Consider the following 26,836-nt stretch of genomic DNA (forward strand, 5'->3'; position numbering starts at 1 on the left):
TTCATGTTAGCCCCTGATACACTGTCAGAATGTTTTACTTTAATTTATATTAGTTCTAAAAATATTAACGTTCAAGATAATTTTTTCTAGCTTAAAAAAATAAAAGACGGAATTTATCCGAAAGATTACATACAAATAAGGGTTAAAAGTCACAATTTCAATACTCTTTCTACAAATAAATCCAAATAGAACTTTAGATATCGCGTAATAACATTTAATAAGGTTTCTCAGGTTTTAATAAGCAGCTATCATTTACTTTGATCTATTATTAACGTTGTCGGTAAGTACTGTTATTGTTAGGTCTGGGCAATAGTAACCCATTTTTTTTTTATTCTGTGTAATGTTATTACATCATCATAGACAATCCTAAAAGACTATTTGTTTTGATATTACAGTAATAACGTATAATCTTTGAATCTACATTATAAGAAAATAAACTCGTCTTTAAACATGATTTTGATAATTGTTGATAAAATGAAACTCATAATAAAGCGGTGTAAAACAATAGAAGCAACATTAAACTCAAAGGGAATATAATAGTTTGTAATAATAGACATGTTTAAGCTATTTTAATCTAAATCTGCAATAAAACATTGAGTTTTCTCTATAAATGTGTCTACTGGAATACCTAATTTCCAATCTATGTGACCAGCGCCAAGATACATAACAGCAGGCTACATACAAAATAATTATTATTACATAAATACTATCTTTGACTTTTATATAAACAAATATATACCTTTAATTTGGTAATTGACTCGGCCAAGATAATAGGGATAGGTTCTTTCATACCTTTTTATAATAGTTTTTTTTTTAAAAAAAATAAAAAATACAATACAAATATAGCATTCTTTTTTTTTTTTCATTTACTTACCTATAGGGCTAACGCCACCTTTTTCAAAACCAGTAAGCTTCAATGATACCTTAAAATATTTATATACATGTAATAATAAAAGGTCAATAAAGGATATAGACTTCTTTGGAATATAATCTTCTTACTTCTTGATCAGCTAGACGATAGTTGTAGTATTTTTTACTAATTTCCTTATTTTTCATTGCACGACAATAATTTAATAATTTTTGCGTATTGACAGGTTTAACATACTATTATATAATTTATATTTTACATAACTACATGCTATTTTTTTTTTTTAATTTTTGTACCTGAGTAATAACGCAGTAATATCTGGAATAAAGGGGATCTATAGCAACAAAACTATGATATAAGCTGCTTTAAAACTAATAAAATATATCCTCTTCTTTTCATACCTGAAATATCTTCGTGAGTACAGCGAGTATTTTCTAAAATGACACTTTTACACATGTGTTCCTTTGATGGAGCATTAACTCGAAATCTAAAAAAAAAAAAAAAAAAAAGACAAACATTGAACTATTCTGTTATATTCTCAAGCCATGGGTATAAATTATTTTTACGCTCTTTGCTGAAGTTCCCAATCATAATAGTCAGATTCAACAGGAATAATTTGACATTGATCTAAAATCCCTAATTCTTGACAACTCTTTTCAACCTTTATTATTATTATTATTTGTATTAGCAATAATGATTTACTAATCATCAGTGTTATTATTTTACCTGCTTTACAACTTCAGGACAGTCATCATACAAGCGTTTTTTACATTCAGCTTCCCATTCTTTTTTATACTCTTCAGAAACAGTACTATAAAGACAACTTATTTCATATTGAAGCTTCTATTTATTTTTTTATTAAAAAAAAAAAAGAAATTAAATATAATGAAAATTTCAAGTGTAAAAGATGATATTATTTACTCTGATAGCTTCCTGTTCTTCAACGGGTAATTCTTTGATGATCATTCTATTAACGTTTTTTTTTTTCTTCAATCAGAAAAAAAAACAAGACAATAAGTTTGAACTTCGATTTTTGTATGTAAAACTCAGCCGTGTAGCTTCCAGCAAGACACTTCCTATTTTAAAGTTGAATTACTGTCATCATACAGTTAGTCACATCTAAATCTCATTACCTGTATGATAGGTCATTATAAACATGATTTTTTTTTAAAAAAAAATAAAAAAGTAAAAAAATAAAAATAAAAATAAAAATAAACTTGTATATAATTTTCAATTTCATACATCTTTAGATGATGTATCTTCAAGTACATGCAATAAAAGTAATTCGACTGCAACAGTCTTCAAAATATTGGCTTCTGAAGGACTATAAGATATAAGGTTGTATTCATATTTATCATTTATAATAATACCATCATTTTTTTTTTTTTTGAATAGCTTTAATACTTGGATATTAAGCGTCTTTCATTTATTTTATTAGATATTCTATACACATTTGTACAGTTATTTTTACAAAAGTCGTTTAGACCATTGATGTAAAACTGTGTGTTTGTTAAATAAATAAATCATTTTCGGAAAACCAGATATGACATACTTCAATTTAAGACAAAGAGATATAGTATAGGATAATAGTAATAAAAACTAGCCGAGAAATAAAGTCAAATACTACTGTCAATTATTTTACCTTAGTTAATAGCCTTTCTTTTTTGAGATAGGTTCATACAGTTAATACGGTGGAATATGATCGATAAACAGTCTGTTTATCTAAACGTAGTTCTATTAAATCTTTGTCAAAGCAAGTGTCAGTAAGCTGTTCCAAACAGAAAGAACAATTTTTAGCTGAGAAAATTTATTTAAAATAACCTCCACCCCCCTCTCATATTTATACTAGTTCTACCATGATGGGAGAAACAAACAAAACAAAACAAAAAAAAAAGGCAAAATTGAATAGAGGGAAAAGAAGTAAAGCGAAGAAAATGAAATAGTCTATATGAGAATGAATTAATAAAAATGGATATTCAAATACTGCTTCAAATATTAAAAAGTACCATATAGTGTAATAGCTTTGCCCATTTTAATTTTCAATAAAAACCTATCACATATTCAATTTTTTTTTTTATGTGACATAAGGACAATTCGCTGGCTTTTTATTATTATTTTTTTTTTCTTCTCTCTCTCTCTTTTTTTTTTTTATTTACCTATTATATACACATATATTAAACAGTCTATAAAATGGCTGGTGAAGAAGATTTTTACGTGCGTTACTAGTAAGTCAGTTGAATACAAGAAAGAAATAAATAAATTAACAAGTGTATTCTATTCACGCGTATAAATAAATAACTAACAATAACATATAATAGCTCTGGACATAAGGGACGTTATGGCCATGAATTTTTAGAATTTGAATTTAGATCGGATGGTCTTTGTAGATATGCAAACAATTCAAACTACAGAAATGATAGTTTAATCAAAAAAGAAAGTGAGTAAATCATGTTTATTCTTTTCTTGTTTTTTTTAACAACATTTATACATTTATATATTTTTTTATAGTGTATGTCAGTAAAGCTGTCATTGAAGAATTAAAAAGAATCATTGAAGATAGTGAAATTATGAAGTAAAATAAAAAACGATTAAGAATAAATAGAATTTATATGAATAACGTTGTGTTATAAAATAGAGAAGATGATAGTCAGTGGCCAACTAAGAATGTTGTTGGTAGTCAAGAAATTGAAATACGACTTGGAAACGAACACATCTCCTTTGAGGTAAAAGCAATCTATATACATATACAAATGGGGTTTTAATGATCTATGAAATAATAGACATCAAAGTTAAGTTCACTTGTTGAAGTTCAAGATAGCAAAGACCCTGAAGGTTTACGTGCATTTTATTATCTTGTACAAGATTTGAAGGCTTTTGTTTTTTCTTTAATTTCATTGCATTTCAAGGTAAATCAAGACTATATATTATATTATATTATATTATTTATTACTTATTTCTAATATCAATTTATATGGTGTGTGTGTGTGTGTGTGTGTGTGTGTGTGTGTGTGTGTATAGATTAAACCTATCAACTAGATAATTTTGTTTTTAGCTACAACTAAAAATAATAGTAATAATCATAATAATAAAGAGAACCTTTCTACAAGTAATTTTTTTTTTGTTTTATATGGTAGTAGTAGTAGTAGTAGTAGTAGCGGTTGGTGTATCTAAATTATCGTCTTTACTGGGTGTTTCTGGCATGAGGGAGGATTGATTTGTAGCAACTGAAGAATTAGGTGAATCCATAGTTTGCGTGATATGAAGATTACTACTTGTCAAAGGCTTATGATAACTATTAGATGTCATATTAGTCTCTTCCTCTAATTCTCCTTCTCCTCCTTCTTCTTCTTCAATTTCATCATCTTCCTCATCTTGAAGCATATCAATCTCTTCCTCATCTGTTTCTTCATCTTCATTTTGTTGTTTTGATTTATTAGCTGCTGCTTCTACAGCTGCAGCACCTTCAGCACCACCACCAGCAGCTGTATAACTCTTCATAGCTGTCTCATACTCCTCTTGTTCCTTTTTATAGATATCATAATACTTTTGTTTTTCTTCCTTTGTAAGCGATTTCCATTTTTGACCCAATAATCGAGTAATTTCACCTAAACTTTCACTAGGTACTTCATCTTTTATATTTTCTCGCTCCATACGACAAAAGAGGAAAAAGACATTACCAGGGCCTTTAGGTGCATTAGGATCTCTCTTCTTTTTAGGAGTGGGTGTTGCATTCTTTTTATTACCCCCTCTTGCATCAGACTTTTTTTTTTTCTTGTTAGAATTCTCACATAACTATACAAAAAAAAAAAAAAACTTACCATAATAGATTCAGAAATTGATAGTTCAGAATCACTTTCACCTGCCATCATATTATTTAAATGGCTGTTTGATTTCTTGATACGTGATGAAGAAGAACGACTATGTCTTAATTCTTCGATTTCTTCTAATAAAACACTTCAAAAAAAAAAAAAAATTAGATATTTACATAAATTAAAAATGACATAAAATTTACATTCTTTCAACCCGAAGACGTTTAATATGGTGACGTGCTTTAGCTAACTGTGTACTTATATGATCATTTTCCTACAAATAAATGTGGATGGGTTACCATAGTAATAAATTTAATATATAATAAACGAACATACTTCTTCAATCTCTCTAATACGCTTCTTGTATTCTTGGTATTTTTTATCCACTAGAAAAGAAAAAAAAAATTACATATAAATTATGATATTTTTACATAATAAGAATAGATTTGTACTTTCTGCAGAAGAACTCATTTTTTTTATTGATGTTATTTAAGATAAAAAAGAAAGAAAAGAAAAGGAAAAGAGAAAATAGGTTAAAGTATTATAAGTTATTTATAATAAATTTTTTTTTAAATAAATAAATAAATAAAAAAAAAAATAAATAAATAAATAAAAAAAGAAGAAAATAAAAAAGAAGAAGGAAAAAATTTCCTGTTTCTCGTTGTTTTAGGGTCTTTTATTAGTTAAAGCTTATAATAAAAAGGACGTTGTTTTATTTAATAGATTTTACCGTCGTCGTTTATTATGTGTACATAAAAGAAAAAAAAAAAAATATTAATAATTTTTTTTTTAAAGTCCATCTTCTTGAATTAAATCATTAATAAACATGTATCTTGAAAAGCTGACATATAACCATCTAAACCAAACTAGTTGACTTTTATGTTGACGCATTGCTTTATGGGTTAATAAATAAGCTAATGGAGGTGATATCATTCTCACAGAACCCTTGTTTGGAATTAAAAAGTCAATAAGGCCAATATATTTACGAATAACTGGAAGTGATTCAAGTCGATATAATTTAATGCCATTCTTGTATTGCTGTACAAAGGCTCTATTAAATATTATGTAAATAAAGAATGATAAACTATTAAATAAATGAATAATAATAATAAAAAAAATCCAAATTACTTTGCACCAAGATAAGCTGCAATATGGTTAGGATGTCCAGATATACCATGGTTATCAAATGTAATTATCTATTTAAAAAATATATATATAAATACATTTTAAGCTGTATAAATCTTAGTTGTCATTTACAGTGTCAATCTTATGTTTAGTTGTATAATCCTTTATTATTTGTGCTATCAAACTTGGATTCCAATGATTTTGCATACCATCTTGTAATTCACTAAATAAATGGTTATTTTTTATGCATATATTGTAAATACATACTTTACGGGTTATTCAACGATTTCACATGAGAGGGTTGAATATTAAATGTTTGACAACTTTTTATCAATTCCTTTTTACGAATGTCACCTAAACCATCAGCATTGCCTAAAGAATAACATTATTAAATACAAGATACGATTACGGTTATCAAGATGAACTACCCGTTGATAAACATAATACATGGATACGTGATTTGATCATTGTACGAATAGAAGTAATGGTTGGACCAAAGAACATACATTCATCATCAGGATGAGCTGTTAAAATTAGAATGTTATTATTTGCTGAAAATGGTAATGGCTTTTGAAAATGGGATAAACTAAAATATGCATAAGCTAATAAAGTAACAATAAAAGTAATGCTAATCAATACAATGAACATGTTATTTATTTATTTTATAAAAAGAATAACAGAAAAAAAAAAAAAAAATTATTATTATTCTGTCAAAAGTGAATCCATATTAGGAGCACAGACAAATTTTTGTACAATATGGCCCAGTTCAATGGCCTTTTTAGTTTCTTCACTTTCATGATCTACTACCATTACATTTTCCAAGAATGAAGATTGCATACCTTGATTCACATCCAACAAGATTGAACCTAATTGCATCTTCATTTTACCACTTTTATAGATAACCAATTTACCAATCTTGCCATCTGGCATATCTTCTAGTCCTAGATTGGCCATTGCTTCTTCTAATAGTAAAGATGATTTCTTTGCTGCTGGTGGTAAATTATTTTCAGAATCTGTATTGGCTTCTGTTTTAACTTCGTCTTTCATTTCTACATCTTCTACAGATTCTATCTTTTCAAATTTAGGTAGAACAGTGGGTAACTGGAAGTGCAGTAACTCTTCTTCTGCAACGCATACCAGTCGTTGTTTCTGATCTAATGCAAATATATTTTGTGCTGGTGCATCACTGTCCATGTACACTTTAGGTAAATCAACTGGTAAATCTTCTTCTTCATCCTCTGTTGTTGATCCTTTCTTTTTCTCTGCTTCGTTATCATCAGTTATATCGCTATCCATCGGTTCTGATTTTACTTTAGCCTTCTTTTCTTCTTCTTCTCCCTCCTCTTCACCTTTCTTCTTATTTGTTGTCTTGACTGACATCCAAGGAATTTTGCCTGTTTTTTGCTCTAAAGTGACAGGATCTATATCACCTTCAAGTCGAGATATATGCTTGAATGTCACAGGTGTATCATTCCCTAAACTGGCTGTAAACATCTCGACCATATCTGAATTGCTGTTTTCTCCTTCTGCTCTATTGCCTACATCTCCACCATAGGTAGCAAAGCCGCCACCACCACCACCACCACTATATCCTGCTCGACTTCTTGAAACAAGTGCTGGACCTAATGAAAAAATACCAGAAGCAGTTGAATCATCAACAATAATCAATCCTCTTCCTCGTCCTCTTCCTCGTCCGCCACGTCCGCCGCGTCCGCCGCGTCCACCACTATGTCCACCTCGTTCACCAAATCCACGGTTAGCTGGTTTATTAAGTGCTTCATCAATAGCCGAAGATGATCTAAAATAATAATAAAAAAAAAAATAAAAAAAAGGAGGGGTAAATATTCTTCTGTTTACATTAAGCTCTTTGATTGTCTATTTTACACTTCTTTTTTATTTCTTTTTAAAGGGACTGTAGGTTTAAATTTCATCTAAACCCCATGACAATTAGAATTGAATACGCTATTATTATTATTATTATTATTATTATTATTATTATTATTACCTTCGTAGAACTGCTTTTTGCTTTTTGTCCATCATTAACGCTTTGTAAGCGACCTGACCCTACGCCTTGAGGTCGAATTGTGCCGATCGATGTTGATTTAGGATGATCGTCACCCGTTGATTCAGCAGATGCATTCGTCATAGATCCTTCAACAGAACTGGCTTCACTTGTTGTTGTTGCTGTTGCTGCTGCTGCTGCTTCACGTCTAAGAGCAGCTGGTGATTTACCTCCTCTTTTTACAGGAGCAAAACGTCTTGCTTGTTTTTTCACGCCAGGCGTAATGGCTGATCCATCGGTTGGGTCTGACATAATTTATATATTAAAAGTCAAACAAAAGAATACCTTTTTTTTTATTTTTTTTTAAAGAAAAAAAAATTGTTAGGCATTTCTTAAAGTAAAAAAATAAAAAAAAAAAAAAAAAAAAAAAAAAAAAAAAAAAAGTTTGACAGTCACGTCGTAACCCCTTTTTTTTTGAAGTTGACGCATACTGATCTTTTTTTTTTTTTAATTATAAGCAAAAAAAAAATAAATAAATAAATATTAACATTATCTACAACATTATTCATTTAATTTTCTAATTCATTTTTGTTGTTTTGATAAGCCAAACTGCTTTGCGAAAGGATATTATTTCTTTTGGCTTGTATAGTTCTTTTTTTTTTTTATTTCTAGATCGTTGTAGAAGGTAGGGGAGGGAGAGAGAGAAAGTCAACAAGTAAGACTAGTTTCTCCGGCCTCTTTTTTTTTTTTTTTTTTTTTTTTTGTCAATGAGCGTTCTAATAGCTCATGAAAATTAATTATAAATAACTTTCTGAATATCATTGATGACTCTTAGTTATATTAGGGACATTAAATATAAGTGAAATAAATGTGAACTTAAATATGTAGTTAGAATGCAAGTTGGATAGGGAAAAGGAGAGTAAATAGAATTTTTTTTTTATGTCAACGTAATAACAGATAACATTCTTCTTAAGTTCATTTTTTGGATCTCGTTTGTTTCTTTAAAATAGAATAAAATGTTCCCTATGGTCATATTTGAAAGGGGAGGAGAGACACATAATAGAGATTATTGCATGAAATGAACAAAAAAAAAAAGTAGATAATCAACTTGTATTACTTTATTTGTTCATTTAACAGCCAACCATAAACTTTTTACGGATAAGTTCACCTTCTTCTTCTTGTGATTCAGTTGGGAAAACTTTATAAGGGTTCATGATTTGATGAGGATCAAACAAGTCTTTAATCTTTCGCATTGTATTGATCATGGTACATGATTTAGTATAGGCAAGATAGGGTGATTTCATCAAACCTACACCATGCTCAGCACTAATACTTCCTTGATATTTAGCAGTCCATTCATATACGAAACGATCCACCTTTTCTGTCAATTCCTGGTCATCACGTAAAGCAGGGATCGTCAAGTGTAAATTACCATCGCCGACGTGACCATAACCATAAACGGCCACGATATCATTTGGAATCAGACCCTCTGCAATAGCCCAACTACGAGTGTCTTCTACAAGTTGATAGAGACGAGGTAAAGGTAAAGAGATATCAAAATGAATGGAGGAAGGACCATTTTGAACGATAGCTCTAGGTAACTTTGTTCTCCATGACCAAAATCTAGCACGCTCAGCCGCGGTACGAGCGATAGCGCCATCCTGAATGAAACCCCTTTCACGTAACAAGGATAAAAAGCGATCTGCTTTTTCATTTTCAAATTTAGGTACAGTACCAGCTGTTTCTAATACAACATAGACGTGATGTGTATCCTGAATAGGGAAAGGTGAACCTGCAGGCTCCTGATAATCCTGTTCTCGTACACATCGAACAGAGTCATTATCAAAGACTTCAAAGGCAGATAATGTCTCTGGTAATTCCTTCTTTGCCAATGAATAAGTCTCGACGACTTGTTGAAAATTGGAAAAGCCTAATAAGAAAACATTCACGCCATCACGAAGACGAGGGGTTGTGATGGATACGGCCGTAACGAAGCCCAAGGTACCCTCAGAACCAATAAATAAATTTTTGAGATGATAACCTGTATTATCCTTTTTAAGTGTCGTAAGATTATCCAGGATGGTACCATCTGGCAAGACGACTTCGAGACCCATCACACTACTATGTAAATTACCAAAACGCATTTGACGAATACCACCTGCGTTTGTAGCAATATTACCACCAATACGACATATATGACGAGCAGGTAAATCTAAAGGAATCTGATAACCTCTCTCTACTAAATAATTATCCAGGTCCTGAAGGACACAGCCTGCTTCACAAATCAGGTCACCACGTAAGGGATCAAAGCTACGGATCTTATTGAGTTTATGTGTACTGATGATGATTTCATCAAAGACAGGAACAGAACCTCCTGCGGCACTTGTGTTACCTGATTGAGGTACAATAGCCAAATGACGATCATTACAATATTTTAATATTTTAGAGACTTGAAGAGTTGTCTCTGGAAATAAGATGACAGCAGGATTAGCTCTATAGACATTATACCAATCTGTTGTATATTTCAAATAAATTTCTTCTGGACAGCTCTCCTTTTCCAGTACGGATTCTAAAGGCAAAATACTTTTAAAGTACGCAACATCTTCAGCTGTGATCTTTAAAATGAAAAATAAAAAAAAAAAAATAAAATAAAATTAAGGAGGAGAAATAATTAATGCTATGATTGCTAACTACTCACTGTTCCAAATGTTGAGTTACGTTGAACACGTTTAAGCTTATTTGCAGTAAGCTCAGTTACTTGATATCCATGTAACATCTTTTAATGATCAATAAAAAAAATAAAATAAAAAAAATAAAAAAAATAAAATAAAGTAAAAAAAAAATAAAATAAAATAAAAAATTAAAAAAAAGGGTAAGAAATAGATTAAACTTAAGAAGATATTATTACATCTCCATTTGAATCAAATCTAAAACTTATTCAACATTAAAGATAAGAGTCATTAATAATATTATTGCTTTTTTTTTTTTCTGAGATAAGAAATGAAAAAGAAGAAATCATGTGTTTCTTTTTTTTTTTATATATACGCTATTTTTTTATTTGTCTTAATAGCAAGTAGATTTTTTTTTTTTTACTCTTTTTCTTTTTCTTTCTTTTTTAGCATTTTCTTTTTAATTTTTGCAGTCCCTTTCTATAGACTAATAAAATAAAATATAGATAGGAATGCCTTCCTATAAATAAATAGGGACTCTGTAATAGGTTTCAACATTTTATTATGTAAATCATCATTTGCATGTAAGTGTATGTGTACATAAAAGAAAGACATCGAGTCACCCTTTTGTATACTACGTAATAAAAATAATCCTTTTTTTTTATTATTATTATTCTTACTAAACATTTATTTAAATCTCAGATATATTTGCTTCTTCTTTTCCCATGTACATTAAATTATTTTATTTTATTATTATTATTTTTTTATTCTTTTTTCTTATGTTAATAGGAAGTATTCTTTGCGACTGATTATAAATGTATTCAGAATATATCTATCTCTATATGCATTATGTATAGGTATACATATTCATGTGTATTTAGGATAATATAGGCAAGTTAACAGTTAAAACTTTGTTGGATGACTATCACCAATTATATATAAATAACCTATCCATCTAACTCTATTTGTTATTATCAAAGCCGTAGCACGAATTCAAGAATCTCTTCTTTTAATTTACAAAAGAAACATATAGTTTGCTTATACACATAAAAATATAATTCTTGTACATATCACTATAGTCTATGTTCATGAATTATATATTCGTTTGTGTATAAGAAATTCTTATCACTGCTTTTCTTTTTTTAAAAAAAAAAGTAACCTGAGTTTTAATTACATTTATTTGTGTTCCATATAAAATGGATGGATAGCTGTAAGTGGAAACATTTCATTGTTGAGAAAGTCAAACATATCCAGTTCTGATTGGTGTGTAAAAACCAGTCACATTTCAAATTTTTTCTAAAAGATATAAAAGGGAGGCGTAATCGTAAAAGTAAAAAAAAATTTATATTTTTTCACTTTTTTTTCCGCTTCCTTACACTTTTTTTTTTTTTTTATACATATATAAAAAAATTAATCTATTTTTTAAATTATTATTTTTTTTTATATTTTAGAAGAAAAAAAAAAAAAAAAGTCATTTATACAAATAAGGAAGAACAAATAATAATAAAAAACTTTTTTTTTTATACACATATTTTTTTTTTTAAAAGCAAGCTACACAAATTATTTGAATCAAAAATTTTAATTATTGTTATCATGTCTGGATTTAACATTGCTACACCTTCAATGACTACGCCTGCTATGCAGACGCCTTCTGTTCCTACTCCTCTTCATAACTCAACTCCATTTGCACTTCCTACTACTCCTGCTCCTATTGATGCTCCCACACCAAGTAGAGATGCCAATCCTTACTCTGTGGCGGGTATCACCCCTACTTTACAGTAAGTTGTTTGGTATAATGAAAAAAAAATAAAAATAGTCATTAATTTCTTTATATCAGAAATATTGTTGCCACCGTTAATTTGGATTGTCGTTTAGATCTTAAAACTATTGCTCTTCATGCTCGTAATGCAGAGTACAATCCAAAGGTAACTTTTTAATAATGATTCATGTTTCTTTTTTTTTGTAGAAAAAAAAGAAAAGAAAGGATCTAGATCATTATTTGATCAAAAAAAAATTGATTTAGATCAATCTTTTTTTTTCGATCTTTCTTCTTTTTTTTTCTCTCTCTTTTAAAAAAAAAAGGAAATCATGAATTTCATTTCAAGGGGTAAATTCTTATAATGAATTGTTATTATTATTAGCGTTTCGCAGCTGTAATTATGCGTATTCGTGATCCTAAAACAACTGCATTGATTTTTGCTTCTGGTAAGATGGTTGTGACCGGTGCCAAATCAGAAGACGACTCTAAATTGGCCGCACGTAAATATGCTCGTATTATTCAAAAGCTGGGTTTCCAAGCCAAGTTTACTGATTTCAAGATCCAAAATATTGTTGGTTCTTGTGATGTAAAATTCCCTATTCGACTTGAGGGTCTTGCTTATTCTCACGGACACTTTAGTTCTGTAAGTACTATTGCTTTGTTTTAAAGAATAATATTCCTTTTTTTTTTTCTCATATCTTTCCCATTGTACAGTATGAACCTGAATTATTCCCTGGTCTTATCTATCGAATGGTCAAACCCAAGATTGTGTTATTAATCTTTGTATCTGGTAAAATTGTGTTGACTGGAGCAAAAGTTCGTGAAGAAATCTATCAAGCCTTTCAAGCTATATATCCTGTACTTACTGAATTCCGTAAGCCATAAAAAGAAAAAAGAGAAAAACAAAAAATACAAATGGAAAAAAAAATCTTGAGTTTGAAAAAAAAAAAAAAAAAAAAAAAAAAAAAAAAAAAGAGCATGGTTCCCTAATCCCTTAGCAAAAATAAAAAAAAAACAAAAATAACAAAAAAAAGCCCCCCCCCTCTCCCTCCTCCTTGTCGTATATATCTCATATTCACATTTATCCTCCCTTCATCATTTTCTTTTTTTTTCTGAAAAAACAAAAAAAGAAAATTATCTATGTACAAAGTCTTATTTTATATCATTTTTTTATCATTGTTTAATAAAAATAATTATTTTTTATACATGTACAAAAAAAAAAAAAAAAAAAAAAAAAAAAAAAAAAATTCTATTCTTTCTTGATCTTCTATTTTTCTACTTGATAAAGTTAATCGACAAAAAAATCTATGAAATCACAATTATTTTCTATTTCTTTTCTATTTCTTTTATTATTATTCTTTTCATTCTAGAATGAGTGGTTCAATTATGAACGAAAAGAAGGAGGAAATATTGATTGAAAACTGTGAAAAGAAAAAGATGATTTGGAAAGAACGGTTCAAGTTTCTAAAAGATCCCAAGTTTTATAAAGTCTTGGTTCTTGGTCAACGTAAGAAAGAATTTAAATCTATTCGAGTTGATGACTCTATAAAACTTATTCTAGATATGTGTTTATTTATTTATTTATTTATTAGTTCTTTCATTATGTATTACTGGGACTAATGTTACGACTACAAAACTTGGTATCTCTTATGATTTTGCTGCACCCACAACACAAACATTTCTTGTTTAGTAAGTCCTTTTATGAGTACGATTATATATATTTATATTTATATTTATATTTATATTTATATTTATATTTATATTTATATTTATATTTATATTTATATTTATATTTATATTTATATTTATACAACAGTGCCTGTTTAGCTGTCGTTTATAATAGTTATGCTATTTATAAACGTGGTATTCGTGGCTGGTTACTTCAGTTTTGGCGAAGAGGTATTTATTATTTCTTTTTGGGACTTATTGATGTGGAAGGGAATTATTTTGTCGTAAAGGCCTATCAATATACCTCCTTACTGTCTGCTATGTTATTAAACTGTTGGAGTACACCTGTTTGTATGATTCTTTCCTTTATTTTCATGAAGATACGATATCGATGGGTTCAATATGTGGGTGTGGTGATTGCATTAGGGGGTATGGGTATGTTGATAGCAAGTGATGTGATGGAAGGTAAAGATTATGCTGCTGTAGATGCGATTAAAGGCGATCTCTTTTGTCTCCTGGGCGTGACGCTCTATGGGTTTTCAAATGTAGGTGAAGAATGGATGGCTCGAAAGCATCCCCTCTATGAAGTCATCGGTATGTTTACCTTCTTTGCTACTTTCATTAACTTTGTTCAACTCATGATCCTCGAACGAAATGAGTTTGCTGCCTTTTCTCAAAACCCGGAGGCGATTGGAATGGTGATCATCTATACGGTCTGTATGTTTGTCTTGTATTCGTTGGCCCCCGTCATGTTTCGTCTCGGTAGTGCTGTCTTGTATAATCTATCATTATTAACTGCTAACTTTTATGGTCTTATCTTTGGTATCGGTCTCTTTGGATATCATATTACAATCATGTATCCATTTGCTTACATTGTCATCATCTTTGGTATCGCTATCTATCATCTTTTCCCAACGCCTGAACCGTCTATTGGTACCTTTGATAACGAAAAGGCTGAAAGAGAACGACATGAGTTAATAACAGGTCATAAACAACAAGAAGAAAAGAAATGACTATACCATCAGAGGTTATCGTTCATAACAACAACCAGTCATCGAGTTAGATCAAATAACTTGCAAAAAAAAAAAAAAAAAAAAAAAAAAAAAAAAAAAAAGAGAGAGAGAGAGAGAGAGAGAAATTGCTATAACATGACAACAACACATACTACACAGGAACGCATTATTTATTATATTTAGATCTGGCAGACAGCCCCCTTTTTTTTTTCTTGGTTATAGATTTCATACTAATATATTACCGGTGGACACTTTACGTCTTTTGGTCCATCTGTAAATAAAAAAGACGTTCCTGATTTAAACATGCACACAGCTGCACATCGGTTTTTTATTAACAAATGCAAAAAAGAAAAAAAGTGTAGTTATTATTCAAACTTTGTATATCAAATGAGTCAGTATAAATAATTTAAATTCTTCTGTTATATATTGGGTAAGTATGATAGATATCCTATTTCATATTATAATAATGAATCGATATAATATTCATATTGAAGTTTAATAACTACACTTTTATATATGTCTAAACATGTATATATCTGAGTATTATCTTCTGTAAATGCATATATCTATCTATGTATGTGTATTTACATGCATACGATAAATGAATTTATTATTAATATGATATGTAAAAGGGAAAAAAAAAGGCTTGTGCAGGTACGTATATGTATATATATTAATAGTTCAATAAGGATTATTTTCGTGTTTTAAAGCGAAAAGGACTAATAATTAAGTATACATTTTATAAATAAAAAAAAAATAAATAAACATGACACGATAACTTTTAAGTATTAATTATATATAAATATATAATTTTTTTTTTTTTTTGTAAAAAAAAAAACTTATCAAGTTTAACGAGTGATAACAAGAGTCATTTCTTCGGGCAAGCTTGTCTTTGTTCTCGCCTAACATTTTATTTGGAAAGCTGATACAACATGATGGTAATTGTGGAGCATCCTCAGAAAAAAAATACAAGCCATATTATGTATCTTATCTAAATACAGTAGCTTCAAATTCCTCAAACTCTATTATAAACGGGCATTCTTTTTTCTTCATAGTTTGATTGACACATTTAGAGTGGTAGTGGTGGTATTAAATAGAAGAGGCTATTTATTCTGCCATGAGGGAAAAAAAATATGTGTGTTAGGATTGTGGAACATACAGAAAGCTTAAAATATTTTATTATGATATCATATATATTTATTCATCCGTTAGAAGGAAACTCTCTCCTTTCACTTTAAATCCATCTATCTATGCCTTTCGTAGCTTATTATTATTATTATTATAAAAAAAAAACAAAGACCATGATAGCAGCGGGTATGTGAAGAGTAGATCCATTCTTTTTTTATTACAAGTGTCATTAGATTATTGCATGTTTTGTATTAAGCCTTGTGCAGAAAAAAAAAATAAGAAATTATATTTCAATTGATAATCATAAACTATTTCTTTTCTTTTCTTTTTTTTTTTTCTGGATAGTAAGCAGAGAGAACAGAATTTTGTCGAGTTAATAACTATTGTATATCTTAATGATGTGCGTTTATTCGATTTTAAAGTCACAGTTCATGTTTATTAATACAGAAGAACTAGAATTACACTACTGCCTTGGCTATTGGTTTAAATAGCTTGTTGTCAAGTCATACGTTAGAATATGAAAAGTAATAATCATATTATTTTTTTTTTTTTTTTTTTTTTTTTTTTTTGTGCGGTTCCAGGTTTTCTTTGATAAATGGATGCAATTCAATACAAGCTTAAATGCTCGGTCATTTTCAGAAAATAATAAGGATACCCAAGTTGACTTTTGCCATTTTAACTATAATTTTTTTTTTTTTGGTATAGTCCACCAGTATAAAGTCTTGAAAAAAAAAATCTTTATGTACTCCCTCTAACTACTGTGTAATGTATTCTTGTCATTATAAATCTATTTGTTTTCTTTAATAATTCTATTGCTTTTTTTCTTGACTGACATCATTCATATACAATTACCTATTGCATACGATAATATCAAGATAAAACGTTACTTTTTGGATAAACTAAGTTAGAAATAAAATGAGAAATAATAATATGTTATTGTTAAATACATTAAAAATTGAACTGAAAGATTCAACAGACACTAAAGAAGCTTAAATATCGAAATGATGTATTATTTCTAAAAAACCAGTTTTCTTCTCCTTAAAAATAAATAAATAAAAGGGGATCAATATTGTGTATAAAAATCCTGAAGGCAATTTTGGAAAGTCTAGCCTTTCTTCCTTCCCCCTTCCCTCTCTCTCTCTCTCTTTCTCTCTTTCTCTCTCTTTCCCAGAATAAATGGAAACATGTGCCATCATTTTTATAAATATATGCAAAGTCATTTTTAATGTATAAACTAAAAAAAGGATAGCCTTTTTTTATTTTTCTTTTCTATAAATACGATAAAAAAAAATACCTCATCTCTTGTATGATAAATTAAGGAGTTCTATTACTATAACATTCATTCCTTCTTCCTCTTTTTCCTTTTTTTTTTTCCTTTTTATTTTTATTTTTTTTTCCACCAGTTATATATCATTCTCCTCTCTACCCTTTCCTTTCCTTTATAATAATTTGTAGAAATAATTCAGTTAAAGAAAATATCAAGAAAGAGAGATAAATAGAGTAAGAGAGAAAGAAAAACGACATGTACATTCCTAAAAATCATCGTTTTGAAGTATTTTTAAAACGTAAAAGTAGTAGTAGTAGTAATAGTGATACAGCAAGGAATCATACAACAGTAGGAGGCATTTACAATAATAATGATACGAGTTGGTCTCATGTTTGCACTGATTTTATCATGAATTTAGTTCGTAGTAATAGAAAAGAGGGACATCATAATAAAAGAAACCATGCTACTATGAAAGGAAGAAGCCTACAACAACAACAACAACAACAGCAGCAGCAGCAGCAACAACAACAGCAACAACAACAACAACAACAAACAAACAATCATCTTGATCAATTATCAGAATTTCAAAAAAGTTATGTTTCCTTTCCAGAATTTAGTGAATCTTCTTCTATTAGTAGTAGTAGTAGTAGTCATATTACATCTTTTGATATTTAATAGTCAATCACTTTTTTTTTTTATTAAAACAATAAAAAGTTGATCCTTTCTACTACTACTTAAATTATACTTTTTTTATTTTTTTATTTTATTTATGATAATATAAAGAAAAAGGAAGAGAGAGAGAGAACTCTTTTCTCTTTCTTTACAATCTGGAAATAACAGCGCTGGTGAATTCTTTAAGTGTACTGGTACCACCAATATCAACTGTCTTGGCAGCATCCGTTCTAATAGTTTCATAAACAGCAGAAGAAATTCTATTAGCATGTTCATCCAAATTCAAGTGTCTCAACATCATAACAGATGATAAAAGCATAGCTGTAGGATTAGCACTATTTTGGTTTTGAATATCAAGTGCAACATGACGGCAACCCTATATACATACCCAAAGTTAGATTGAATGTTTTTTTTTTATTTATACTTTGATTCACTTACAGGTTCAAACATGGCATATTCACGGCCAATATTACAACCAGGAATCAAACCAGGGCTACCAATTAAACCAGCGCCCTATATACATATATATATATATGAAAGTGTTACTACTATAAAACTAGGATGCGTTGCGTATACTTTAAATACTTACAACATTGGAAACAATGTTACCATACAAGTTGGGCATAACCATAACATCGAATTGTTGAGGACGAGAAACAAGTTGCATAGCAGTATTATCGACAATCATATCATTCACTTCAATATCGTGATGAGCATATTCCTTAGCGACTTCACGACACGTCTTTAAAAAGAGACCATCTGCCATTTTCCTATATAATAAAAAAAAAACATAAATTTCTATTTCATACATAAAAATCAAAATCAAATACTTACATAATGTTAGCCTTGTGGATAATCGTAACCTTCTTACGATTATTCTTGATAGCAAAATCAAATGCGAAACGAGCAATACGTTCAGTTTTAGCACGAGTAATGATCTTGAGAGATTCAACAACACCAGGGACAGACTTAACACGAAAGTTTTAAATTCAGTTTTTTAGTTTTTTTTTTTTTTTTTTTTTTTTTTTTTTTTTTTTTTTTTTTTTTTTTTTTTTTTTTTTTTTTTTTTTTTTTTTTACCTGATGTTCTAAACCAGAATATTCACCTTCCGTATTTTCACGGATGATGGCAATATCTACATTACTTAAACGAGACTTGACACCAGGTACATTTTTACAGAGAGAAAGAGAGGCATACATATCGAGGTCTTTACGCATCATGACATTGAAGGATTTATGTCCAAGTTTAGAAGTAGGTGTATAAAGAGTACCCTTGATACCGACCTTATTGCGACGAAGGGATTCAATGGATTCTTGGAAAAGTTTATCGTCTTCAGAGGTCAAACCAGAGACATCATATTGTTCAAATTCAACAGGAACATTGGCGGCTTTGAAAACATCCTTAACAGACATGGCAATTTCGGGGCCAATACCATCGCCAGGAATCATGGTGACGGTATATTTACCTCCATACTTCTTAGGGAAGATCTAGTTTTTTTTTGTAGTAGTAGTAGTAGTAGTAAAATTAGAAATTGTAAACGTAATGCAGTTATATATGTATACAGGTATTGATGATCACTTACAGACTTTTGTTCAGCAGGAGCAGGGGTTGGAATAGTAGGTGCTTGAGAAGCAAAAGAACGAGTAGCAACCTGTAATTTGTTTTTATATTAAAAGACAATATGGAATATTTAACAAGTTTTTTTTTTTTTTTTTTTTTTTTTTTTTTTTACCTGCTTGATATTATTAACAGTAGTGGGTCTAGCAATAGCCTTAAGAAGCATTTTTTTTGTTTTGGAGTAAAAAAAAAAAAAATAAAGTGGAGTATTAGAAAAGCGAAACAAAAAAAAAAAAAAAAAAAAAAAAAAAAAAAAAAAAATTAATATTTGAAAGCGGGATTGAAGAAAGAAAAGGCTGGATTTTTACACTAATTTTTTTTTTTTTTTCACTATTACCCCGGGGTAACCATGTTTTCTACTTTATGATTGCTAAAATATGATGGTTTAGTATATAAATGTGGGGTTAAAATATTATACGTCAGAAGAAAAAAAAAAAGAAAGATTTTTTTTTAATCATATTTAAAGCAGAAATCGAAAACTATCTATTTTGTATTATTATGTAATCACCAAATACTGTTGTTCTTTGTATTTTTTTATCTGATAAAAGGGTTATATTCCATTCAAGCAGTATTTTCAATGCGGTAGAATGTATACAATTTTTTTTTTGACTGTCTAACATTAGTTTTTATTTTTATCCGTGAAAGTTTTTTTTTATTTTTTTGAAAAAAAAAAAAAAAAAAAAATGTTTTCATCATTAATGATAATCTCGGAGTGAGTAACTTGTCTTCCAAACGCATTATTATAATTTATTTATTTTTTTTTCCTGTTTTTTTTTTCTGCACGGAGGAGTTGAAATGAATAAAGATATCAAGCAGTCAGTTAAAAATACAATTAAGAATATAGATGAAGAGCTTCGAAAAATTAGTCTTCAAGTAAAGAGAGAGAAAAAAGGGGGGGTGAAGGGGAGGCATTCTGAATATTAAGTTTTATATACATGTATAATGTTTATATAGATTCATGATGATCCTGAATTAGGAAATAAAGAATTCCATGCCTATCAACTGCTTACTGAATTCCTCGATAAGCAGGGTTTTGAAATTACTCACAAGGCAGCAGGATTAGAAACTGCTTTTATGGCAACATTTTCTAATAGTAAAACAGGTCGACGTGTAGGATTTACGTGTGAATATGATTCTTTACCTGGGTAAAAAGAAAAAAAAAAGGCATTATGAGAAGTTTCAAATCTATAACTTTTATATATGTATACATATATCACTATAGTGTTGGACATGGATGTGGACATAATCTTATTACTATTCAAGGCCTTGCTTGTGCTCTCAGCTTAAAAGCTTTGATGGAACAAAATTTAGTGAAAGGCACTGTTGTTTTATTTGGTACTCCTGCTGAAGAAACTACAAGTGGTAAAATTAATTTTGTGAAAGAAGGAATTGTTAAGGATACAGTAGATTATGCTATGATGCTTGTAATTATATATATATATATATATATGTGTGTGTGTGTGTGTTTGCATGCGTAATAGAGACTTACTTTTGCATTTTTATATAAAAGCATCCTTTTGCTGAAGACGGTCTTTATTATAAAATGCTGGCTTTAGATTCTTGTACTGTAGAGTTTTTTGGAAAGGCCTCTCATGCTGGCATGGCACCTTGGAATGGTATTAATGCTCTTGATGCAATGATGCAAGGATTTGATAATGTTGGTTTATTAAGACAACAAATTTTACCTACTGACAGGTAACTAATGATATATATGCATATATAGTGAAAATAATATAAATTAAAATAGGATCCATGGTGTGATTGTAAAAGGTGGAGAAGCAGCCAACGTAATTCCAGACTACACCTCTGCTCATTTTTATGCTCGTTCATTAACGAGAGATCGACTCAGGGAATTAAAAGAACGTGTTGAGAATTGTTTCAAGGCAGCTGCGCTAGCTGCCGGATGTAAAATTAAGATTGAATGGGCCAAGTTGGGTCCAGTGGATGATGTCTTTACGAATGAAACTATGACTGAGAAATACAAGCAGTATATGGAAGAAGAAGAAGGTATCCAATTTCCTTCTCGTAGTGATGATGAGAAGGTAATAGCAGGTAGTACTGATATGGGTAATTTCAGTTATGTAGTCCCAACTATTCATCCTGGTTTTGGTATTCATACATCTGCTACGAATCATACAAAGGAATTCGCTGATGCTGCTAGAACAAAAGTAGCTCATCAAGATACACTTCGTGCTGCTAAATGTCTTGCTTTAACTGCTGCAGAAGTTATGATAGATGATGCACTTTATGAACAAGTTCTTGCTGATTTTAAGAAAGGAAAAGCTTCAAAATGAATAATCATTCTATTCTATTTACTAATAAAGTAACAAGATAGATATCAAATACTAGTAATTAATTAGCCACTGCTGTATGGATCTCAAAAGGTTATTTTTTTTTTATTTTTGTATGATGTTCAATAGTATATTATCCATCTTTTCTGTACAGAGTTGTAATGATGGTTTAATCATTTAATGATTGCAGCACTATCAGCTCACTAATTAATATATTATATATAAATAGGAGGACTGATATCTATTTTTATGTATTGAATGAAAAAATAAAAATAAAGATAAAAATAAATAAATTATTATTCTTCTCTTTCCCAAACAGCAGCCATGCCCATACCACTACCAATGCACATGGAAGTAATACCAATACGCTTCTGTTGACGTTTTAATTCCGGAAATAGAGTAGCGATTTGACGAGCCCCGGTACAACCTAAGGGATGGCCGATGGCAATGGCACCACCTTTAGGATTCACTTTCTCCTTTGGAATGCCAAGGACCTTGTAGGTATAGATAGCCTGAGAGGCAAAGGCTTCGTTAATTTCGAAAATATCTACCTCATCTAGTGTGATACCAGCCCGTTGAACGGCAACAGGGATAGCATAAGCAGGACCCACACCCATTAATTTAGGGGGGACACCGACAACAGAGGAAGTGAGATATTTACCGAGGATAGGTAAGTTTAACCTTTGAGCCGTCTTTCGTTTCATCAACAAGACCGCGGCTGCGCCATCCGAGATCTGAGAGGCGTTACCTGCGGTGGTAGTACCTGTGGTGGGCTTAAAAGCGGGCTTCAACTTCGCAAGACCTTCAAGGGTTGTGCCGGGTCGAATCCCCTCATCTTTATCAACCGTAATAGTCTTGGCATGACCCCCTTCCCCCTTATCATAGGTTGTGACGGTGCATGGAATCATTTCTTCGTCATAATAACCAGCCTCTTGGGCCATGTATGCCTTTTTATGTGATTCGTAAGAAAATAAATCTTGCTCCTTACGTGTGATACCGAATGTTTCAGCAACATTTTCAGATGTAAGACTATTATTAACATAAGCCCATTAGTATAATTAACTACAATAAAAATAGAATAATGATGATGAAGATGATGATGATGATGATTACCCCATAGGAAGTTCGCAGTCAGCAGCAGTAGGGTTTGTCATTAATTTTTTAGATAAAATGATCTTGCGATCAAAATAATCAGAAGACATAGATTCCACACCAGCGCCTATACCAATCTCGATCAGACCACATTGAATGGAAGTAGCGATTTGAACACAAGCTTGAAGACCAGAAGAACATTGACGATGTAAAGTACTAACAGAGGTTGTTTCGGGGAATCCAGCAGCAAGAGCAGCCATACGAGAGGGGGTAGCAAGGCCACCTTTTGCACAGACATTACCAACAGTAATGTCTTGAACTAATGCAGGGTCAATACCCGTTTTACTAATGATGGCCTTTAAAACATGGAATAAAAGTTCTACAAATATACATACACATGTATATTAATTTATGAATACTGTAATATAGATAGATAGATACCATCAGCAAGAACATCTTTAAATCCACCTTTACGACTCTTTGTTAAAGCAGTACGAAGAGCAGAAACAACGACAATATCTTCAGGGGATTTAACACCGACACGAGTAGGTTGAGCTTCAGCTAAAATAGGTAAATTAATAGGTTCAGGCAAAGAAATAGTCATAATGATATATATGTATATTCAAAGAATAAAAGGGAGAATCAATTTTTCATTTCTTTTTATAAAGTCTATTTTATTTTGCGTTTAGTAACACTACTTTATTGAATTATAAGACTATTGCTACTACTATTACCACTACTACTACTACCATTACCCCGCAGAAGAATATTTCTCCGAGAATTTTTTTTTTTCCCAAGATGACTAAAACGAAATATTAGAAAGACATTTGTTTATTAGCCTATTTGATGACTTCTGTATTTTATTATTTTATTATTTTTTTTTTTACACCTGCTACTACTACTACTACTACTACTACTACTACTACTACTACTACTACTACTACTACTAGAAGTTGTATACATTTATAAATAACTTGAGGATTGATACATATCCTGCCAAATAAGGATATATATATACATATACGACAGGACGATTATTTTATACTGAGACCTTTATACGCATGTATATGTGTATGTTTATGAGTAGTCATAGTGTAGATAAATACGGCAGCTGTGCGGTGTATATAACTGGGAATTAATAATCTCAGATTTAAAACTAAAGCATAAGGTTTTAAAAAAGAATGAGAAAAAAAAAAAAAAAGAGAGAGAAAACGACAAAAAGAAAAAAAAAGGTACAATAAAAACTATATAAAGTATACATAAACAACTCCATAATAACTACTATTCTTCTCTATTTTGGTAAGGAAATACATGTAAAACGAAAGAAAAAGAGAGAGATAGAGATAGAGGGAGGGAGGGAGAGATACACCAATATAAATCGGAGACAGGCATATTTATAGATAAATGTTTGTATGATTCTCTTCTTCCCTCTTAGTACATTATTATCATGACATGTTTCCTATTTTTAATAAAACAATACAAAAAGAAGCAGTAGAATGGATTGATCAAGTTAATGAAAATCATGATCTTTACTTTATTGTATAAAGTATGATTTAATTAAGGGAAGGTATCATCAAGTTAGTTTGATATTATTATATAATACAGTGAGTATAATATATATGTGTATATGTATATGAATATATATGTATATGTATATGTATATGTATATGTATATGTGTGTATATAAATATAAATATGTGTATGTGTGTATGTATGTATGTGTGTGTGTGTGTGTGTGTGTGTGTGTGTGTATCTGTGTCTGTATATAAGTATATACGTATTTACAATTCATTCGTTATCTATTGCTTGTTATTGCTTCTAGTTTTTTTATTCTCTTTCTTTCGAGTAGCCATTGTAGAGAAAAACCTTTTTAATTTTGAAGGAGATTTTACTCCATCTTCTTCTTCATCAAAAGACATAAATGTATTAAGTATTGAGTTACTACTACTATGTGATCTAAGTGCCATTGATTGTGGATAATATGGACTTGTCAATTCTTCTGTAGACGAACTAGATACAATAGATGTTTTTGATGATGATAGCTGTTGATACATGACTTGATTTATATCAAAGTCGAAATGCTCTGTAAATCTTGACATTGTATAATAAAGATAAAATTGAAATATAGATTAGATAAAAGGAGAAAAATCAAAATGGGGAAAAAAAAAAGAATAAAAATAAAGGCTTATATATACATTTATATACAAATAAATATTTATATGTATTTATATATATTTTTTTTTGTTGATCAATAATTCCTCTTCTTATCTCTACTACAACTTGTACAGAAAGTAGAAAGTCATGATCTTTCAAAGGAATAAATCGCCGTTTAAAGTTTATTTTTAAAAGAGATTTTCATTGTTTTGTAATACCAAAAATAAATAGTTCGAGTTCAAGGGTAATGATACACATTTAGAATAAAGACATTATATTGGTTAATATAAAGGAGGGCCCTGATGCTGTTCTAGACTTGATTTATATCTGTGTACAATATTTATAGAACAAATCACAGCAAAGAGGAGGGGACTCTTTCTCCCCGAGTCACTACTACCACCACTACAAGTAATAGTAGCGGATTTTTATTAATTATTATTGTGTATTACACTGTTTTCCTTTTTGTTCTGATTTCAAAATTATTATATGTAAAACACAATATAATATTTATTTTTATTTTATTTTAGTTATAGCATCATTATCATCAATAAAATATAGAGTCACTGATAACAATGTAAAAAAAGGATCGTGTTATAAAAGGCATACATCTATAGATAGACAGACTATATATGTGCCTGTTATATCCCGGATTTTTAACTATTATTATGCAAATATAAATTATTATATCAAAGAAAGGAGAAGCCCTATTATTATGCCAAGTTAATAGGAACCACTATCATCTTCTTTAATTTCTTTTTTTTTTTGGAAAATAGAAAAGAGATTTCTTATAATATATTTGAATCATAATAAGAAACTCTTTCTTTAGATACATTTTAAAAAAGAAAATAGTCACTTTCCTTTTATTACCCAAATAAGCTTGCAATAATAAGTGTATTCCCCTCCCCCCAAAAAAAATAAAATAAAATAAAATAAATGAATAAAAAAAGAAATTTTCTTTCTTTTACACACATGCATGTATATTCTTATTTATATTCATTTGAAAGAGAATTTTGTACTTGTTAAGCTTCTTCTGTTATAAATAAAGCATGTGCTAATAATACCTAATAATTGATGGGTATTGTATCTGTATATTTTATCTTTGAATGGCATAAATAGAACTGATGATTTTACTTTAAACTAAATTTGGACTGCTTATATTATATTTTATTTCATTTTTTTCTCATCATTTTAAACTATTTTTGAGTTTGGGTAATAGGAGAAGATCAAAAAAAAAAAAAAAAAAATGATATAAACTGACCCTGAATAATACACATAAAAAAAAGGTTAATTAACCAAGCACACCATGTGATATTAGATAAAAGAATAATACACTATTATAGAAAGTCTAGAGCTACATTTGAACGCTTACTACATATCAACCTTTAATTATTAAAACTTAACGTTGTAGTATGATAAAGAAAGGGAGAGAGAAGGAAGACTATTCAGGTATACACATACAACAAGGAATATATACATAAAAATGCCTATCACCAAAATCAAGCTTTTTTTTAATTTAAAATCATATATTTGGGAAATCAACTTGATAATGTTTCATGTCAACTTCTTGGCTGTTTATTATGATTTTTCGCTTTATGGCATCATCATTTTGAATGAATGTTGTTATCTCTTTCCACAAAAGTCTATCCATCATTTTACTTTTACTTGTATTGTTTTATTTTATTGTATTTTATTTTTATTTTTT

General features: G+C 29.6%; 12 protein-coding genes across 12 annotated transcripts; 5 read left to right on the forward strand and 7 right to left on the reverse strand.

The window, feature by feature from the left end:
• Positions 1-496: 496 nt before the first annotated feature.
• Positions 497-1,944, reverse strand: BX663DRAFT_545376 (uncharacterized protein). The gene is made up of 9 exons (XM_051530925.1): positions 1,790-1,944; positions 1,595-1,711; positions 1,435-1,529; positions 1,270-1,355; positions 1,165-1,202; positions 1,000-1,104; positions 875-923; positions 740-792; positions 497-674 (listed from the first exon to the last, which is right to left on the reverse strand). Exons 1-9 carry the CDS (start codon positions 1,832-1,834, stop codon positions 570-572), a joined length of 693 nt encoding a protein of 230 aa, XP_051379893.1. The 5' UTR covers positions 1,835-1,944; the 3' UTR covers positions 497-569.
• A 1,062-nt stretch (positions 1,945-3,006) lies between these two features.
• BX663DRAFT_519899 (Mago nashi protein) lies at positions 3,007-4,065 on the forward strand. Its single transcript, XM_051529055.1, has 6 exons — positions 3,007-3,093; positions 3,187-3,305; positions 3,377-3,440; positions 3,504-3,591; positions 3,649-3,774; positions 3,887-4,065. The coding sequence occupies exons 1-6, from the start codon at positions 3,059-3,061 to the stop codon at positions 3,902-3,904; spliced, it is 450 nt and encodes a 149-aa protein (XP_051379894.1). The 5' UTR covers positions 3,007-3,058; the 3' UTR covers positions 3,905-4,065.
• On the reverse strand, positions 3,992-4,939 carry BX663DRAFT_440316 (high mobility group box domain-containing protein; the record flags this gene model as incomplete). The annotated part of the gene is made up of 3 exons (XM_051523390.1): positions 3,992-4,627; positions 4,687-4,720; positions 4,881-4,939. Coding segments are annotated over 3 exons (729 nt in total), but the record flags the coding sequence as incomplete, so codon positions are not given.
• A 411-nt stretch (positions 4,940-5,350) lies between these two features.
• BX663DRAFT_519901 (putative deacetylase LmbE-like domain-containing protein) lies at positions 5,351-6,549 on the reverse strand. Its single transcript, XM_051529056.1, has 5 exons — positions 6,231-6,549; positions 6,075-6,174; positions 5,935-6,025; positions 5,806-5,873; positions 5,351-5,728 (listed from the first exon to the last, which is right to left on the reverse strand). Exons 1-5 carry the CDS (start codon positions 6,448-6,450, stop codon positions 5,467-5,469), a joined length of 741 nt encoding a protein of 246 aa, XP_051379896.1. The 5' UTR covers positions 6,451-6,549; the 3' UTR covers positions 5,351-5,466.
• BX663DRAFT_563612 (RNA polymerase III RPC4-domain-containing protein) lies at positions 6,505-8,116 on the reverse strand (the record flags this gene model as incomplete). The annotated part of the gene is made up of 3 exons (XM_051532018.1): positions 6,505-7,600; positions 7,687-7,733; positions 7,808-8,116. The coding sequence occupies 3 exons, from the start codon at positions 8,114-8,116 to the stop codon at positions 6,505-6,507; spliced, it is 1,452 nt and encodes a 483-aa protein (XP_051379897.1).
• An 818-nt stretch (positions 8,117-8,934) lies between these two features.
• On the reverse strand, positions 8,935-10,580 carry BX663DRAFT_488899 (uncharacterized protein; the record flags this gene model as incomplete). Its single annotated transcript, XM_051524848.1, has 2 exons — positions 8,935-10,419; positions 10,503-10,580. The coding sequence occupies 2 exons, from the start codon at positions 10,578-10,580 to the stop codon at positions 8,935-8,937; spliced, it is 1,563 nt and encodes a 520-aa protein (XP_051379898.1).
• Positions 10,581-12,066: 1,486 nt separating this feature from the next.
• Positions 12,067-13,117, forward strand: BX663DRAFT_532665 (TATA-box-binding protein; the record flags this gene model as incomplete). The annotated part of the gene is made up of 4 exons (XM_051530477.1): positions 12,067-12,251; positions 12,311-12,398; positions 12,615-12,875; positions 12,947-13,117. 4 exons carry the CDS (start codon positions 12,067-12,069, stop codon positions 13,115-13,117), a joined length of 705 nt encoding a protein of 234 aa, XP_051379899.1.
• A 369-nt stretch (positions 13,118-13,486) lies between these two features.
• Positions 13,487-15,014, forward strand: BX663DRAFT_519924 (solute carrier family 35 member SLC35F1/F2/F6). Its single transcript, XM_051529057.1, has 4 exons — positions 13,487-13,739; positions 13,825-13,921; positions 14,049-14,884; positions 14,908-15,014. The coding sequence occupies exons 1-4, from the start codon at positions 13,604-13,606 to the stop codon at positions 14,961-14,963; spliced, it is 1,125 nt and encodes a 374-aa protein (XP_051379900.1). The 5' UTR covers positions 13,487-13,603; the 3' UTR covers positions 14,964-15,014.
• Positions 15,015-17,563: 2,549 nt separating this feature from the next.
• BX663DRAFT_554616 (uncharacterized protein) lies at positions 17,564-17,983 on the forward strand (the record flags this gene model as incomplete). Its single annotated transcript, XM_051531549.1, has 1 exon — positions 17,564-17,983. The coding sequence occupies one exon, from the start codon at positions 17,564-17,566 to the stop codon at positions 17,981-17,983; it is 420 nt and encodes a 139-aa protein (XP_051379901.1).
• Positions 17,984-18,021: 38 nt separating this feature from the next.
• On the reverse strand, positions 18,022-19,828 carry BX663DRAFT_519926 (isocitrate dehydrogenase, NAD-dependent). Its single transcript, XM_051529058.1, has 7 exons — positions 19,713-19,828; positions 19,563-19,631; positions 19,060-19,467; positions 18,815-18,948; positions 18,570-18,750; positions 18,419-18,493; positions 18,022-18,356 (listed from the first exon to the last, which is right to left on the reverse strand). Exons 1-7 carry the CDS (start codon positions 19,761-19,763, stop codon positions 18,129-18,131), a joined length of 1,146 nt encoding a protein of 381 aa, XP_051379902.1. The 5' UTR covers positions 19,764-19,828; the 3' UTR covers positions 18,022-18,128.
• Positions 19,829-20,392: 564 nt separating this feature from the next.
• On the forward strand, positions 20,393-21,891 carry BX663DRAFT_554618 (uncharacterized protein; the record flags this gene model as incomplete). Its single annotated transcript, XM_051531550.1, has 5 exons — positions 20,393-20,470; positions 20,552-20,742; positions 20,820-21,021; positions 21,108-21,292; positions 21,345-21,891. 5 exons carry the CDS (start codon positions 20,393-20,395, stop codon positions 21,889-21,891), a joined length of 1,203 nt encoding a protein of 400 aa, XP_051379903.1.
• Positions 21,892-22,037: 146 nt separating this feature from the next.
• Positions 22,038-23,874, reverse strand: BX663DRAFT_178643 (Thiolase, N-terminal domain-containing protein). Its single transcript, XM_051521680.1, has 5 exons — positions 23,868-23,874; positions 23,715-23,782; positions 23,422-23,649; positions 23,002-23,359; positions 22,038-22,917 (listed from the first exon to the last, which is right to left on the reverse strand). Exons 3-5 carry the CDS (start codon positions 23,582-23,584, stop codon positions 22,185-22,187), a joined length of 1,254 nt encoding a protein of 417 aa, XP_051379904.1. The 5' UTR covers positions 23,585-23,649; positions 23,715-23,782; positions 23,868-23,874; the 3' UTR covers positions 22,038-22,184.
• Between the last annotated feature and the right edge of the window lie 2,962 nt (positions 23,875-26,836).

The sequence above is a fragment of the Cokeromyces recurvatus genome (assembly GCF_025118155.1).
Source record: "Cokeromyces recurvatus strain NRRL 2243 chromosome Unknown BX663scaffold_27, whole genome shotgun sequence".
NCBI classification, from domain to species: Eukaryota; Fungi; Mucoromycota; class Mucoromycetes; order Mucorales; family Mucoraceae; genus Cokeromyces; species Cokeromyces recurvatus.

What these genes read in the sequence shown, in the direction of transcription:
- BX663DRAFT_545376 (XM_051530925.1), bottom strand. Translation starts at nt 1,834, where the DNA reads ATGATCATCAAAGAATTACCCGTTGAAGAACAGGAAGCTATCAGA. An exon ending in GTCCTGAAGTTGTAAAGCAG is followed by an intron (nt 1,530 to 1,594) that starts GTAAAATAATAA and finishes ATAATAATAAAG; the next exon opens with GTTGAAAAGAGTTGTCAAGA. An exon ending in AGTCAATTACCAAATTAAAG is followed by an intron (nt 675 to 739) that starts GTATATATTTGT and finishes TTTTGTATGTAG; the next exon opens with CCTGCTGTTATGTATCTTGG.
- BX663DRAFT_519901 (XM_051529056.1), bottom strand. Translation starts at nt 6,450, where the DNA reads ATGTTCATTGTATTGATTAGCATTACTTTTATTGTTACTTTATTAGCT. An exon ending in GTGAAATCGTTGAATAACCC is followed by an intron (nt 6,026 to 6,074) that starts GTAAAGTATGTA and finishes CCATTTATTTAG; the next exon opens with TGAATTACAAGATGGTATGC. An exon ending in CTAAACATAAGATTGACACT is followed by an intron (nt 5,874 to 5,934) that starts GTAAATGACAAC and finishes TTTTTTAAATAG; the next exon opens with ATAATTACATTTGATAACCA.
- BX663DRAFT_519899 (XM_051529055.1), top strand. Translation starts at nt 3,059, where the DNA reads ATGGCTGGTGAAGAAGATTTTTACGTGCGTTACTA. An exon ending in GAAGATAGTGAAATTATGAA is followed by an intron (nt 3,441 to 3,503) that starts GTAAAATAAAAA and finishes GTTATAAAATAG; the next exon opens with AGAAGATGATAGTCAGTGGC. An exon ending in ACGAACACATCTCCTTTGAG is followed by an intron (nt 3,592 to 3,648) that starts GTAAAAGCAATC and finishes ATGAAATAATAG; the next exon opens with ACATCAAAGTTAAGTTCACT.
- BX663DRAFT_519926 (XM_051529058.1), bottom strand. Translation starts at nt 19,763, where the DNA reads ATGCTTCTTAAGGCTATTGCTAGACCCACTACTGTTAATAATATCAAG. An exon ending in CTGTTAATAATATCAAGCAG is followed by an intron (nt 19,632 to 19,712) that starts GTAAAAAAAAAA and finishes AACAAATTACAG; the next exon opens with GTTGCTACTCGTTCTTTTGC. An exon ending in ATCCACAAGGCTAACATTAT is followed by an intron (nt 18,751 to 18,814) that starts GTAAGTATTTGA and finishes TTTATTATATAG; the next exon opens with GAAAATGGCAGATGGTCTCT.
- BX663DRAFT_519924 (XM_051529057.1), top strand. Translation starts at nt 13,604, where the DNA reads ATGAGTGGTTCAATTATGAACGAAAAGAAGGAGGAAATATTGATTGAA. An exon ending in AGTCTTGGTTCTTGGTCAAC is followed by an intron (nt 13,740 to 13,824) that starts GTAAGAAAGAAT and finishes TTTATTTATTAG; the next exon opens with TTCTTTCATTATGTATTACT. An exon ending in ACACAAACATTTCTTGTTTA is followed by an intron (nt 13,922 to 14,048) that starts GTAAGTCCTTTT and finishes TTTATACAACAG; the next exon opens with TGCCTGTTTAGCTGTCGTTT.
- BX663DRAFT_178643 (XM_051521680.1), bottom strand. Translation starts at nt 23,584, where the DNA reads ATGACTATTTCTTTGCCTGAACCTATTAATTTACCTATTTTAGCTGAA. An exon ending in TAAAGATGTTCTTGCTGATG is followed by an intron (nt 23,360 to 23,421) that starts GTATCTATCTAT and finishes GTATATTTGTAG; the next exon opens with AACTTTTATTCCATGTTTTA. An exon ending in GACTGCGAACTTCCTATGGG is followed by an intron (nt 22,918 to 23,001) that starts GTAATCATCATC and finishes TGTTAATAATAG; the next exon opens with TCTTACATCTGAAAATGTTG.